The following is a 14575-nucleotide window of genomic DNA, read 5'->3' as shown; positions in this document are numbered from 1 at the left end:
ATAGCACAAGCCACCCGTTGTAGTTCCCCGCTGAGCTGCTGGAGGAGAATGGGATAAAGGCCTACACACACGCCTACACACCCGCACACACCCGCACACACCTGCACACACACACACAGAGCAGGGCCCTGGCTCCCTCTTTTGGCTGTTACCTGGCTTTCCTGGGTCTCCAGAAGGTCCTGGGGGGCCTCGGGTTCCGGGCATCCCTGTGAGACCTTGTTCACCTGGAGAGAATATGACCAATGTGCGAATGTCTTCCTTCTGGGAAAGCTGAACCAGCCTTCTGCTGAGGCTTTCTTGGGGTTTTACTGAGTAACTCGCAGGCAGGTGAGGAGGAGAAGGCTAATAAGACCCCACTTTACATGTTTCTACACGACACATGCCCCCCCTCCCGCACTGTGACTCAGGGACATGGGCAGGTCAGCACTTAGCAGGCGGGGGAGGCAGTGAGGGTGAGGAGAGCCGACCAATGACCAACCTCTTGGGCCTTGGTGTCCATCGGGGCCCGCGGGTCCTAGGAAAACAACCACAGCTCATCAGCAACTCTCAGAGCTATTCCTGGACGCCCCCCTCTGCTGCCTGTCAGGTTCACATCATGTTGTCTCCCAGGTGGGGAGCCCATGGGCCCTTCCCATGGCCAGCAAAAGCGGAAAGAGCCCAGTCTCTGTTATACCCCCTGCATGCAGCTTTCTCCCTGCCCTCTCCTCTGGAACCAGGAGCCATCCACTCTCCTGTTAAGAACCACTCCCTGGCTCCCTGGCTCCCTGTTGACCTCCAGTGCCTTTGGCAGGACTCCGCACACACCGGATGCCCAACAAATGCCGGTACTCAAGGCCTAGAAGTCAGGGTCTCACAAGTTCTTGTTTCCTCTGCTCCAATGATCCAACCTTTTCCGAGGTCCTTCTGGGACTATGGATTGCTTTTCCCTACCTCTCTGCCTTTTCTTTCTTATGTTGTTGTTTCTCATGGGATTTTCCAAATCGATCACGATCAACAACTTCCCTACTTTTTAGGACAATCTGAGATGCCACCTCCTTCACCTTCCTGGCTGGAAGAAAGCTCTCTCTCCACTCTATCCTCCTTGCACTCGGTACCTTTCATGGCCCTTGTCACTTTGTATGGGCTTTATGTCCCCTTGAGGGAGGTGAAGCATCTTATTTGCCCAGCACAGAGAGAGTACTTCCTAACAAGTTGTTAAATGAATGAGAAAGCGAGTAAGTCCCATCCCCCATTGGAAGGGCGTAAGTGCTTCTGGGACTCGGTGCTACATGCCTGGCCCTCTGAGGCTCTGTGGGCTGGCCCCATGTCCCGGCTGACAGGCCCCTTGGTGAGGGTCAGCACTAGGATGAACCCTGGATCTGACTGTGAGACCGGCCCTGGGATGTCACGGGTATGTCTGGAATACTTCAGATCCCAGAGGACTCCCACACTACCTGCCACCCCAGGGGCCCAAGTGGCTTGGGGGCAGGAACCAGGGTGGAGGCCAAGGCTTGCCAAGTCTCCCCCAGAGCAGTGAGAAACCCAGATAGGCGACTGCTGCTCTCTGACCCCCAGGAGGGATGTGCAGGGCCCTGACAGCCTGTGACTAGAGCTTCTGGAAGGGATGGGCAGGTCAGAGACCGGGAGAGGTGGTTCTAGAAGGATCTCAGCTCTACAGCCACGATGACACCAGAGTGGGGCAGACTTGCTGCATTCACTCCCCTGGGGCACTCACCCATTGCTCCTTTAGCTCCAGGCTCGCCCATAGCACCAGGCAGACCTTTCAAGCCCGGTTCACCTGCAAAGGAAGTGGACTAGCTGGTCGGAAGCTTTCCAGCTTTGCATCCTTAACGGTGGTAGAATGTGGCACCCTCCCTGCCCATCCCCAAGCCTGCTACTTCCCAACCAGACGAGCTTGGGGTGCTGAACAGATTTGGGACACAGTGTCTGCTTAGATTCTATGGTAAGGGCCACCTGGGCAGCAGGCATAGACTGTCTGGAGCCACACCTGGGCTGAAGTTGCACGTGTATGAGTCTTATTTCCTTGGCAACAGAGTTACCCCTTGTAGCCAAAGTACCATTACTACTAATTTCCTTTTAAATCATGCAAGTTGGCAGGAGGTGAGTGGATGAAGGGGGACAAGTAGCGCCAACTTTCTGCTACTCTGGAAAGAGCTTAATTTTCTCAACCGCTTCCCCAAAAGAATCAGTGACAATCATAACTCCCTTTTCTGCTCCAAACATACACTCTCTGGACTCTACGTCTTGGTGCTGGCTTACACTGCGGTCTGGGCTTTATCTCGTCTGCGTTTTGCTAGACTGCAAGTTTTCTGAAGTAGATGGAGATTCTGTCTCATACTTCCGTGTGTTCCCCCGCCGCCCCCCCAGTGCCTAACAGATTATAGAAAGTCTTTAAATAATCAACATGGATTCCCATGTAGGACTGACCTGTGAGGCCTCGGGGTCCTTTCTCACCCTGGTCACCTAAAACAAAACATGAGGGGGGTGGGGTGGGCACAGGAAGCATCAGTAAGTAACGAGGAAAACATTCCCACCTAGGTGGAGGGAGCCTGGCTGCGGAATGGTTCTCATTGTGCCTGGGAGCTACTGGCAGCAGAATCTTTGCAAGGAACACGTCCCTGGCGAAGCCCAAGGGGTGCTTTGATGCCCCTCGCAAACTGAGTCCAGCCTCTGCTGTCATACAGTGAGCACTGTGGGCGCAGGAGGTCCTCCATGCTGTGCCCCCACCACCCTGAGGGCCACCCAATCACAGTGCCATGATGGTGGTGCTTTGTAGCCCCCCATTGTGCCTCAGTGTCCCTGTCTGGCAGGCACATCCCTCCCAGCCCCAGGGTCCAGGAGCTGGAGCCAAGTGTGCTCCTGGGTACTGGGGCCTGAGTCACATTTGGGTTCCTGGGAGTCAGGCAGGCTCTGGTGATGTCTGAGCAGGAGTAGGAGCAACATACCTTTGGGCCCTGCTGGTCCTGCAGGTCCTCTGTCACCTGAAAAAGTAATGGACAAGTTGGTATGAAGAGCCTGGGTGAGGAGGACCAAGAAGGGTAGTGTCTGTGTGTGAAGACAGGCACCCCCACCCCACCACACTGACTTCCTCTTCTCCTCATGTTTCCGTCAGCCTGCACAGGCTGTTGTCCATGTCCATCTGACCCTCTGCCCCCCCAAGACCTTCCTCTTGAGTGACCAGCACCTACAGGGTGACACCTCTCCCGGCTGTTCCCCACAAGCTTACCTTTGACCCCGGGGCTCCCCGTTTCACCTCGGAGCCCTTGGAGACCTATAGGGCCTGCAGGTAGAGGAGACCATGTAGGCAGGTGAGTGCTGTGGCTTTGGAAGGGATGAACACATGCACACAGAGACACACGCAGGCACATACCCAGGTACATGCCCACGTGTGTGCACACACACACACACACCCAGGAGTAAAAATCAAGGGCTGCTCTCTGCAGACTCCTCCCCATGTCCCCTATATGTTGTCCTGGTGCAGGTCCTTTGCTCCTGTGATTAGCAGGCCCTGGTCATAAGGACAACTCTGGGACCCTGGCCTGCATTACAACGTGGGCTGCAGCTCCAGATTCCCAAGATAGCAGGACGATCCCTGGCCCCAGGGATGAGGCGGAGGCAGGCATTGCAGGGCAGGGTGGAGCAGCGCACTGCTGGGCGGCTGGGGAGCCAGAGGCCCCACCTGGCCAGAGTGGCTCCACCGGGCCCACCAGCACCCAACCTCAGCAGCGGGGGCACAGTGTGGGTGTGCCTTTTGTGCCCCCAGGCTCCCTTTATAATTACTTTTTTTGCTTAAGAAGAGTTTGTTTTTCTTTTTAGCGTCCCTTTCTTTCCCCAGAAATAGCTTGTATTAATAGGAAGAAGCAGTGCACTGACCTGGTGGGCCCTGTGGGCCAGGAGAACCATTGGCACCTGGGAAGGATGACAAAACGACAGTAATCAGAAGGGTTGGGTGCAGGCCAGGGACATCTGCCCCCGCAAGGTATGGGTTCTTGTCAGGATCCCAGAGCCGGTGGGTCCAAGACAACCCAAGTCCAGTGCCGGGTCTTCCTCAGGGAGGAAGCTGAGGCTGGTGGGATCATGAGACCCCTGCTCCTTCCTAGTCAGAGGAAAACATCTGGGCTGGAGCAGGGGAAGGAGAGGCATCAGATGGAGAAGGCCCATTCTCCTGGGTCATTCAGACAGGTTGCTTTAGAATGTGTGCACCTGGGCCCTGATGCGTGCGGACAGGTGAGGAAATTGTCTGACTTCTGAGTTCCTGATCCATCTATTCACTTAGGGGCCACATAATGGCACCATTGAAAACAGATGAAAACTCAGCCCCAAATCCACCCTGCAGCCCAAACTAGCCCCCATCCTGACCCCCAGGCACTCCTTTATGGTGACCCTCTCAGGGCCCATTGTCCCTTCACAGGCCTGGGATAGGGGGTGGCGGCCACCTGGGATCTCAGCACCTGGACCTCTGTGGTCCATTCTGGGCATAGTAAACTTGGGGACCATCCTGGGACCTTGACTTACCTTTGGGACCCACGAAACCTGGGACACCAGGTGGGCCTGGAATACCCGCCTCACCAGCAAGCCCTGGGGAAAAATGAGTGCTCTGAGTCCCCCAGTGTGGTTGCCCGCCCAGGCTGGCAATGTCATTTAGGGGATGGCTCCTAGCCTGCCAGTGACCTCTGATCCACTTGGTGCCTCCCTGAGACCACAGATCAGCAGAACACCTTCAGATTCCACCCTCAAAACCTCTGTGCTTCGTGTCTGGCACCTGAGGTACTCGATAAACACTTGTTGCCTTCTTCAGTAATATTTTTAAAGGAAAGGGAAGCTAAAAATAAAGCGTCTTGCTCATAATCTGTTGGCGTCGAGAAGATTTCTGGTGTTTGTACTCTATTTTTCTTGATAAAAACAGATTCATGTAAAAAATTTAATTGCAAAATCTCCCCAGACCCTTCCAGGGCTGGGCCTGTGCCTGGGGTTTTCCATGCTCCCTTTCCTGACTAGTTCCAGCCAAGACAGGCCCGAGAGCCTGAGTCCCAGTTCACCTTCCATCAGGGCCTGCCACAAACTTCGTCTCAGCCCTGACTCCTCCCTGCCCCATGTGGGGAGACCCCTTTCTCCCAGTGACCATGTTCTCCATGCATTCTGAGCTCTGTAAACTTCTTAGTCTGAAGCCTGGACCAGCCAGCCCGTCCCCACCAGGCTGGCGCAGACCCTGGCTCAAGGTACCCAGCAAATGCTTGTAAGAGGAGGAGGGTGAGGGAGGGAGATGGAAGAAGGAAACGTGGACATAGCTGATCCTCCTGGGGAAGGGGTCCCCTCTTACCTCTCTCCCCTTTCTCTCCAAACCCAGGTGGCCCTGGTTCACCACGAGGTCCCATGGGGCCTTCACGCCCTCTCTGGCCCACAGGTCCCTCCAAGCCAGGCTCTCCTAGAAACAGGAATGGCCGTATCAGAGTTGGGACCCTGAGCCACAGCTGCGGGCTCCACAGGCAGCGTCTCCCTGGCAGGAGACCTGCCTGGAGTCTCTGTGCTGCACGTCCCCCGGCCTCCTGATGTCCAGGCTCAACCCAGAAACCAGAGCCCAGAAACCCCTTTGAAAATGGGAGAGGGTGGAGAGGATCATTGAGTCCCACCCCTGCCCCAAAGCAGCAAGTGGCTTCTCACCTCACTGGGAGGAGAAGTCTTTACAAAGGCCCCCAGGGCCTGGTCAGCCTTGCACCTTGCCCTCCCTCTGACCCTCTGCCTCCCTCCTGGGTTCCGGCTGAGGCCTCCACTCCCTCCTCCTTGTCCTCATTGCTCCTTGACCAGCGGGCACACCCTCTCCCCTGGGCCTGTGGTTGCTCCCTTTGCCTGGAATGTCTTCCCCAAGATCTCCTCCAGCCAGGCTCCCTCACCCGCTTCAAGTCTTCGCTCAAACAGCACCTTCATGGTGAGAGGCCTTTCCTGACGGTCCCTCGGGACTCCCAGCGTCCTGCCAGCCTCTCTCTTTCCTATTTCCGAACCACCTCCTACTCTGCTATTACTTTACTTATTAAACATCCTGTTGTCTTTCTCCCCCACCGGAACATGAGCAGGTGTTTATCTGTTTTGTTTACTGATGTCTCCCCAGTGCTGAAAATGGCCTGGCACATAGCAGGCACTTAATAAATGTTTTTGGAAGGAAGAAAGAAAGGAAAACAGTGGCTCTTACCCATGCTGCCTTTTTGTCCCTTTGGTCCTTCTGGACCTGGGTGTCCCAGGAGCCCAGGGATACCTGTGGATGCATGAAAGTCCCTCAGCCCCGTTTTCCTCCCAGAACCTGGGAGCTGGGACTGAGCAGCCCACAATACCAGCCACGCCATCAGAGGTTACATACCTGGGGTCCCAGGGAGCCCTCGGTCTCCTGTGGGGACAGAGATGAGAGAGAGAGGTCAGCCACAAGGCCTGGGCCGCTACTACCTAAAGGAGCCACCAGGTGGGATTCAGGTGGGATTCAGGTGGGATTCAGGTGGGATTCAGGTGGGATTCAGGTAGGGATTCAGGTAGGGATTCAGGTAGGGTTGCCAAATGGAGCAAATAAAAATGCAGGGTGCTCAGGTAGGTCTGAATTGCAGAAAAACATCAAATATATTTTTAGTATAAGTATGTTACATGTGATACTTGGGACATACAGTGAAATATTATCTGTAGTTGGCCTGTAATTTGAATTTCACTGGGCAGCCTGCATTTTACCACACCTGCTGCCTCAGGGTCCCCAGGGCCATCAGTCCCACCCCAGCATGGTCAGGAGGGTGTGGGGAAGGGGGCTGGGGTGGTGACCCAGGGTGCACGGATGGGGGCAGGCGATCCTGAAGTGAAAAGGACCACTGCGTGGAGGAACCCTGATTACTGCACAGGGGCCTCTTGGGAATAGAGGTAGAGGTCAGAGGCAGCCCTGTCACCTTAAACAGTGATTCTCAGAATAAACTGCACCCCTGGCCTCAGAGCCACCTGGGGTGATCAAGACTGCAGGCCCCTGGCCCCACCCACCTAACCTGCCAAATCAGCGGCTCTGGAAGGGGGGCCCAGACTCTTCTGTCAATTCTCACACACATTAAAGTTTGTGACACCCACATGGCTCCATCAAGGGTCCCTGGGACCTCTTCCGCCCACCCAAGGGCCTGTCCCATTGGTTGTCAAACCACTTTTCTAAAGAAATACATCAATATCTTACAGCACATAAGTGTGCACCACACACATTAGCATGTGATCATCCCCCAACTATGGGGCACCTGCTCCTGTGGCTATGCCCTGCACACCCCCTGAAGGCAGGTGTTCCTACTGGGTCCCCCCATGGAGCTCAGTCCCTGGCTGCTGGGTCTTATTCCCAGCTTCCCTCGGCTTAAGACCCAGGGAGCAGGTGGCTCACCTGGAATGGTCATTCCTGACCTGACTCATCAGGATTAAAACCTGGGGGGATGGGGGAGTTTAGCCCCAGAGCTCTGCCTCAGGAACTTCTGATTTTTGGCAGGGCCCAGGAATCTGGATTTCTAGAAATCTCTAAGGGGTCCTGGGGTGTGTGTATTGGTAGGCCCTCAGGCTGCCTTGTAGAGCTGGGGGAGAGGCAGGCTCTTGACACAGGCCACCTGAGGCCTGTGTTCCGGGAGTCCCCTGAGAGGGGGTGAAGGACAGGGATGTAGACCCTGCTCTGGCATGAAGCCCCTGCCCCAGAGAGCACCAGGGTCTGCAGGCTGCTCTGCAATTCTCGGTCCTACCACCATGGGGTCAGGATGGGGCAGGTGGCCAGGAGAGTGAGAGGTGGGCTCGCTGACACTCGCTGATTGCTTCACACCATCGACCTCACTAATATTCACAGTAAAAGTTACCTTTAGGGCCTTGGCTTCCCATGTCACCTAAAATAAGAAAGACGAGAAGACTGTGAATGCGGTGAGAACCCAAGGATAGTGTTTAAGGCCAGCTGACAGCAGGGGAGCGGCACTTCAAGGGGAGCTGGCTTGGGGTGTGGGTTCCTTGGCACACCACTGGGCCCCTCTTGGAGGAGGCCTTCCGTCCCTTCCCGTTCTGAGATAGTCTGACCGCAAAGCCAATTCTCAACCTTCCCAACAGATACCGTAAGATTTTTCTACTGTTCATCCTTCAGAGTTTGGAGAAAAAGTTCTCCAATCCACCCAGAAAACACAACTCCAAGTTCAAGAAATGAGAGGGAAAGGGCTCAGTCCACCGCAGTACCTTTAGGGCCAGGGCTTCCTAGGAGGTTGCCTGTGGGAGACAGAAAACCCCGAGTTAGCCACACATCTCCTGTGCCACGCACACGTGTGCAGGATCTGTGGGGTGCAGGGGGCAGAGACCGAAGCTAGGACTAGTGATCAGATTCTAAAATGTGCCAGCTGTGTGATGTTGGGCAGTTCCCTCCAGGTGTCAGTTTTCCCAGCAGTAAAAGGGTTCAAGGTACTGGTTCTCCCTCCCTTCCTCCCTCCCAGGACTATGGAGAGGACTGAGACTGGAGGGAACGTGTCAGCCCCTGAGCTCACCGTTTTCCTGTTCCATCATCAGCTTTTTCCTCATGAAATGCCACAGCTCCTCCTGACCGTAGCCGTTCAGGCCAGACGTGTCCACGCCTGTGCCCGTGCTGGGCGCCTCCCCCTGCAGCTGGCCTGTGTTCCCCCTCTCCATCTTCTCGTACAGCTGCATTCTGCTCCGCATTCGCTCCAGCTCTTCCACGCGAGCTTTCAGCTTCCTCACCTCCTCCCCTGGACCACATCGGGGAGCGTCAGCCCCGGGGGCAGGGCCAGCGCCTGCCCAGTGCACACTCACTCCCCACTGGGAGCCTCAGCTGGGTGCTCTGGGGTCTGTGGCAGCTTCATGCCGCTGGCCCTGGGACATTTTGCTGGAATGCTTATGGCTACCAGAGGGTTTAGCCACTCAGAGTTGTCACAGAGCCTTATCGAAACCCGGCCCAGGGGTCAGTCTTCTCATCTGTGATGGTGAAAGTGCTGGCCCTCACTCTCCCTGGGAGCTGGGGTGAGCCCAACAGGGCCTGGAGGGCAGGAATGCTAGGAGGAGGCATGGCCTGATGATGACTCAGGGCAGCGGGGAGCTTAGTGAGGCACTGAAGAAACAGAGCCCTGGGGTTGGGGTGGGGTGGGAGGATAGACAGCGGCATTAGAATCCCAGCTCTGCCACTAGGTGGCCCTGGGACCTTGGCCAGGTGTCTCCTGGAGCCTCATTTTTCTCATCTGCGCGACAGTGCGTGACCCCTTAGCCCCAATCCTTGCCCATTGAATGGGCAGCCGGGCCACATACCCAGAGCAATGAGGCCGAAGAGCAGCCCCAGGAGCAGCAGCCAGGTGAGCAGCAGGCCCAGCAGCCACTTCCACCAGCTGCAGCAGGAGCCGCAGGGGCACCAGGCTGGTGCCGCCCCCAGCGGGCCTCCGCCAACGCCTCCGCCCACGCCTCCTCTGCCGCTGCCACCTTTAACGCCACTGACACCGTTCTGTCGGTCATAGCCATAGATTTCTGTGGAAGAGAGGGGAAAGGGTAGGATGAATGTGGGTGGCTCTTGCTCTATTCCCTCTAAATTGTCTGGCTTTTGGTGACTTTTGGGCCCGAGTGAGTGTAAGTGGGTCTCTCAGGTTCCTATGCAGCTCAGTGAAGAATGAGGCTGGGCCCAGGAGTGAACACTGGGCCATGGGTGGTGGAGAGCAGAAGTCTGACAATCCTGGCCTTGAGTTGTGGAATGAAATGAGAGGTATGGGGGTGATTAGCAGAGGATATAAAACAGACAGCCAGATTTGAAAATAATCAAGATTTAAAAATCTTGATTATGGCCTTGGCTGGTGTAGCTCAGTGGATTAAGCATGGGCCTGTGAACCAAAGGGTCTCTGGTTCGATTCCCAGTCAGGGCACATGCGTGGGTTGCAGGCTAGGTCCCCAGTAGGGGGTGCACAAGAGGCAACCAACACTGTTGTTTCTCTCTGCTTTCTCCTTCCCTTCCTCTCTCTCTAAAAAGAAATAAAATCTTAAAAAAAATCTTGATTATGAACTTTGATCTGCTGCCACCTCCTGCATTTTATTAGGCCCAAATCAGAGGCGTTCCTGTCTCCACGTCTCAGGATTCACCACTCTTTCTTTGTAATTCCCAAGTGCCTAGAATTATACTCAGTACTTACAGGGTGTCCAGTACATCTTCTTTTGTCTTTTTACAAAACTGTTTTGGTTTTTAGTATCTAAAATGGGGTGCTAAGCCTTGCTCTGCCTTTCTTACGAGGCTACAGGAGGAAGAGAGGAGAGTGTAAAGATTGTAGACATATGTGAATTAGTGTTGCCTTGAAGCCTGTGTGTGTGTGTGTGTTGGGGAGTTGGGGGAGTAAGACAGCAGCGGGCCTGCTGTGTTGCTCTTGTCCTGTGGGGAGACCCTGCACCTGAGGGCAGATAGCTGGTGCCTGGAGGTGACAGTGGGTGTGCTGTGAGCAACAGCCCCTGAACTAAGATTCTGCAGCCAGCTCTAAGCAGCCCTCTCCACTGCCCTCCACTTTGCTCCCCTGCAGCCTTCGGGACACTCTTCAGAGTTGGGTCACTCAGGTGTGCACTGGTTCCAGGCTAGGGGGCCTCATCTGTTTCATTCACTATAACCGGCCTCACGGGCTTCTGTCACTGCAGGGCCCTCCGGTATCACCTACCTGCAGAGGCCGTCTTGCCCTTGGTGGACACTGTCTTCAAGTCTCCTGAAAGACAAACACCGAGAACAGAGGTTTTGACCTGAGCGTTTAAATGTGAGCAGCCCACAAGACAGCCTCTGTGTAGAGTTTGGGCAGGGTTTTAGATAGATACGCCCCCATCCCTACCCCTGGCACCTCGAGTAATTACAGTAATTACACTGATGCAGAGGCAGCTTGGCAGACCTCCCATGGTGGGGAAGGCAGTGTCATAACCCTGTTGTAACCCAAAACCTTTAAAGCCCAGGACATATTCAGAAGATCATGTTAGGTGACCTTGCTTTCAAACAATAGAAGTGCTTGTGAGAACTGACTCTTAATTTTTTTTTCTTTTGGTTAAGGGACTTTGAATACAAGTTCTTAACCTGCAGTGGAAGCAACCCGACAGAAAGGGTAGGGTTGGAGGAGGGCTGTTCACGAGTTCCTGATGTTATTTGACCATTGCGTGTTGTGGGCATGTGTAGAATTTTCTGGAAGATTTTGTATAGCTTTCATCAGATTCTAAAAGGGTCTTTTGGCTCCACTGCCCTATTTTCACCCCTAAAATGTAAGGAAATGCAAACTTGGAAGACTTAGAGTTAGGCATTGTAAGGACGGTAGCTGATTTCATTTGCATTTGTCTAAAAATGTTCTATGGGCCCTGGCTGGTGTGGCTCAGTGGATTGAGTTCTGGCCTGTGAACCAAAGGGTCACTGGTTCGATTCCCAGTCAGGGCACGTGCTTGGGATGCGGGCCAGGTTCCCAGTGGGTGGCGCTCAAGAGGCAACCACACATTGATGTTTCTCTTTCTCCCATGTCTCCCTCTCTCTAAAAATAAATTTTAAAAATTCTTTTAAAAATGTTCTATAGCATACTTTTCCTTCCTTTACTGACCCCTCTGAAATGAGGTATTTGGAGAGATCGTTCAGGACACAGAACAGTGAAGCATTGTGTTTAACTAGGAGAGGGTCCAAATATTTGGGAAGAAAAAAAAAATAAAGCTAGCAAGTGCTTTGCAAAGCATTTTTCTATTAGTTCTGAAAATTAGGGGAGGATGAGTATACTGAGAAAAAAATACCACTGCCGACCTTACTCGTATCATGGGAAAACTTTTGATTCAATATTGAGCACATACAAGTCGACTGGAAGCTTGTTAAAATGCAGCCTCTCACTCAGCAGGTCAGGGCTAAGGCCTATGAGTCTGCATCTCCAACATGCTCCCAGGTGTTGCCATGGCTGCTGGTCCAGGAATCACACTCTGAGGAGTGAGGTCTCAGGAGACAGATGAATAAATGAAATGTGGATCGGCTGAAGGCAGGGTGGACAGTGATCAGATTTGATCTTACCATTAGTTTCCGAGATCAGGTTGGTGTCAACGGTGTAGGCAGCTTGCTTTTCCTTTTTCAGGGTGTCCTCTGAAAAGGAAGCTGTGCACCCAACCCATGACAATCTGGGGTATTCTCTCCCCACTCTCCAGCCACATTCCGCATCCCGTCCCCTTTGAGGTAGCAGTTGGCCTGATAGGCAGAGGATCCAGCTTTCCTGGGGTCAGTTCCCCTTCTGTGTTTGTGAGTGGGAGCCTTGCTGTTGCCCAAAGACCCCTCTGGGAGCTCTTTTCCAGAACCTTCCTGGCCTGTCTGCATTCAAGGCGGACCCTGGGAATACCCTATCGAGACAGACCCTTTTTTTTTTTAATTTGAATGAACGACTGTGCTTTCACCATCAAAACATCTCAGACCACCTTGCTTGGACATTTGGTCTCCTGCACTGCCTGCCACGCTTCTGAAACCTGAGTCACTAGGGCTCCCACGTACTTGCAGCGATGCTGGCAGGGGAGGCGGTGAAGACCTTCCCGCTGTCCTTGTTCATGATCAGCAGCTCCACCTCCTTCTTGGCAGGCACGTTTTCCTTCTCGAGGATCAGGAATTTACAGTCCTTGTGCAAAAGGTCATCGTTCTGGACACTTGTGGTACAGGCTAGAGAGGGAAGGGGTGGATGAGGAGGAAGGAAAAGGTGCCAGGAGAAGGCCAGGGGAAGAAATGACCAGAAGAGGAAGGAGCGGGAGGAAAAGAGATTAGGGTACACACGTTTTGGTCCCCAAAACATGCCTGCCAAGTCCAAGGGTCTTGGTCTCTCTGACAGTGGCTGCTAAGAAGCATTTTGGGGACCAAAGACAACCTCCCCTGCTTGGCTGGGCCTAGTGATGAGGAGGTTGGGTTCATGTGAGAAGTACTGGGTAGCTGGCTTATGGCTGCCTTTCACCTGGATGTTACAGGATCTTTAGTGAGTGGACAAATGTCTCTTTCTCAGACAGGTCCTTCTCAAACTTGGTGGGTTCATGTCTATCCTTCAGGTCTCATGTTAGCATCCTATTTTTTTTGACTACCCCATCTAATATACACACATCACCTTTTCTACCACCTCACATATTCTTTCCTTCAAATTGCTTTTGTGTCCTTTGTCTACATGTTTATCTGCCTCCATGGCAACTGTCAGCCCGGAGAGGGCAGGAACCTGGCCTGCTCTGCTCATGTCTGTGATCCATGCCCTTAGAACAGTGTTTGGAGGGAAACACGCTGGGGTCAGCAGAGCAATGGAGGAAATAGCCGACCCTGTGCTGTGAGCCCAAGTTGCTAAAAATTCTACAGAAAGTAGGAAGGGTATGGCAGCGTTGACTGGCTCTCTGCTCCTTGCAGTGGTGACATGTAACAGGAACAGGACAGGGGCTCCCAGACGAAGGTGGAAGCTGGGGTGTAAATGTCTGACTCTAGGCAGGTGTGTGGAGCTTCCTGACACCCTTGGATAGAAAGGTCAAGGCAAAGTTAGGGAGATGCTCATCTCTGCTCACTTCTGGAAATAACAGAGAGGCCCATTTTCGGACCTTAGAATACAGTAGGTAATATCCCCCCTCCTGCCTGACTTGTCACCACACAGCAATTCTTGGCGGCTGGGGACAGCACTCACCGGCAGAGGTGGACACGCCAGTGCTCACCGTGGCAGGGCCCTGGGGTATGTTTTTCTTCACACCATACGCTGCAAGAGAGGAACCACTGAGTAGGTGGGACCAGGGTGGGAGGGCAGCTCCATACGACTTGGAAGCAGCCTGACTGGTCCTGGCAGACAGACAGCCTCCCCATGTGGGAGGAAGACAATAATAATGAAGAACAATGAAATGAAGAAGAATGAGTAATAAAATCCACTCTCTTGAGCTATAGGGAACTCTCTTTGGTATCATTCTCGTCCTTCTAGGGCAGGTCTCAAGGTCACCTCCTCCATGAACTCTTCCTAGACCCTCCCACATCACCTTCCCTTCTGAGCCCTGCAGCCCTCACACCTGCTCTGCGCAGTGTCATTCATGTGGTCTTGCAGAATCCCCCACCCATTTCACGTTTATTGTACTTTTCACGCCAACTAAATGGTAAGGAAGTGGAGGGCCAGGGCTGACCTCATGCCTCTGCTGTCCACCCTCCCCCACGTGTGCACAGGGAGTGACCCATGCAGTCAGCAAGATGGCTGACTTGCAGCGACAGCAGCCATCAGACAGCAGGGAGTCATGGGGACACACAGGTGACACACACAGCAATGCTCTCCTGTGGTTTCACACGTCTGAGCCAGCAAATGATAGAGGTTAGCATCTCCAGGGTGGGGGCGGGGGTTGTTTCTTTGGTAGGAAAGGTCGATTGATTTTTAGGGACATCTTTGTCCCTGGGATTCAGTTGTTGAAAAGGAATATTGCGAGTTATAGCTGCCCAGAGGAGTTACTTCCCAGCCCTAAGCTCCAAACCTTAGCTACCGACCTGTGGAGGTGGTGGCCGTGCCATGGGACAGGGTGGCAGAGCTGGGGGCCAGATTGTTCTGCATGCCAAACACTGCGAGAGGAATTGAAGGCAGCTGAGCACAGGTGC

General features: G+C 53.8%; 1 protein-coding gene across 1 annotated transcript in view; it reads right to left on the bottom strand.

Annotated features, from left to right (window-relative positions):
* COL17A1 (collagen type XVII alpha 1 chain) overlaps nt 1-14575 on the bottom strand; it is a 48393-nt gene that overhangs the window by 14834 nt on the left and 18984 nt on the right. Inside the window, exons 12-31 of the mRNA XM_037063998.1 lie at nt 14468-14539; nt 13635-13703; nt 12485-12646; nt 12017-12097; nt 10656-10700; nt 9280-9492; nt 8508-8726; nt 8206-8235; nt 7842-7868; nt 6353-6379; nt 6188-6250; nt 5321-5425; nt 4516-4578; nt 3874-3909; nt 3227-3280; nt 2946-2981; nt 2428-2463; nt 1715-1777; nt 479-514; nt 153-224 (exon numbers count right to left, since the gene is read on the bottom strand). Coding sequence (XP_036919893.1) covers nt 153-224; nt 479-514; nt 1715-1777; nt 2428-2463; nt 2946-2981; nt 3227-3280; nt 3874-3909; nt 4516-4578; nt 5321-5425; nt 6188-6250; nt 6353-6379; nt 7842-7868; nt 8206-8235; nt 8508-8726; nt 9280-9492; nt 10656-10700; nt 12017-12097; nt 12485-12646; nt 13635-13703; nt 14468-14539 — 1509 coding nt within the window. The remainder of the gene's footprint in view (nt 1-152; nt 225-478; nt 515-1714; nt 1778-2427; nt 2464-2945; nt 2982-3226; nt 3281-3873; nt 3910-4515; nt 4579-5320; nt 5426-6187; nt 6251-6352; nt 6380-7841; nt 7869-8205; nt 8236-8507; nt 8727-9279; nt 9493-10655; nt 10701-12016; nt 12098-12484; nt 12647-13634; nt 13704-14467; nt 14540-14575) is intronic.

This window comes from Sturnira hondurensis, unplaced genomic scaffold, assembly GCF_014824575.4.
Source record: "Sturnira hondurensis isolate 20B ecotype Veracruz unplaced genomic scaffold, ASM1482457v3 Scaffold0014854, whole genome shotgun sequence".
NCBI lineage: Eukaryota > Metazoa > Chordata > Mammalia > Chiroptera > Phyllostomidae > Sturnira > Sturnira hondurensis.
The sequence above is the reverse complement of the archived record's forward strand: the minus strand, read 5'-3'. Positions and strand labels throughout refer to the sequence as shown.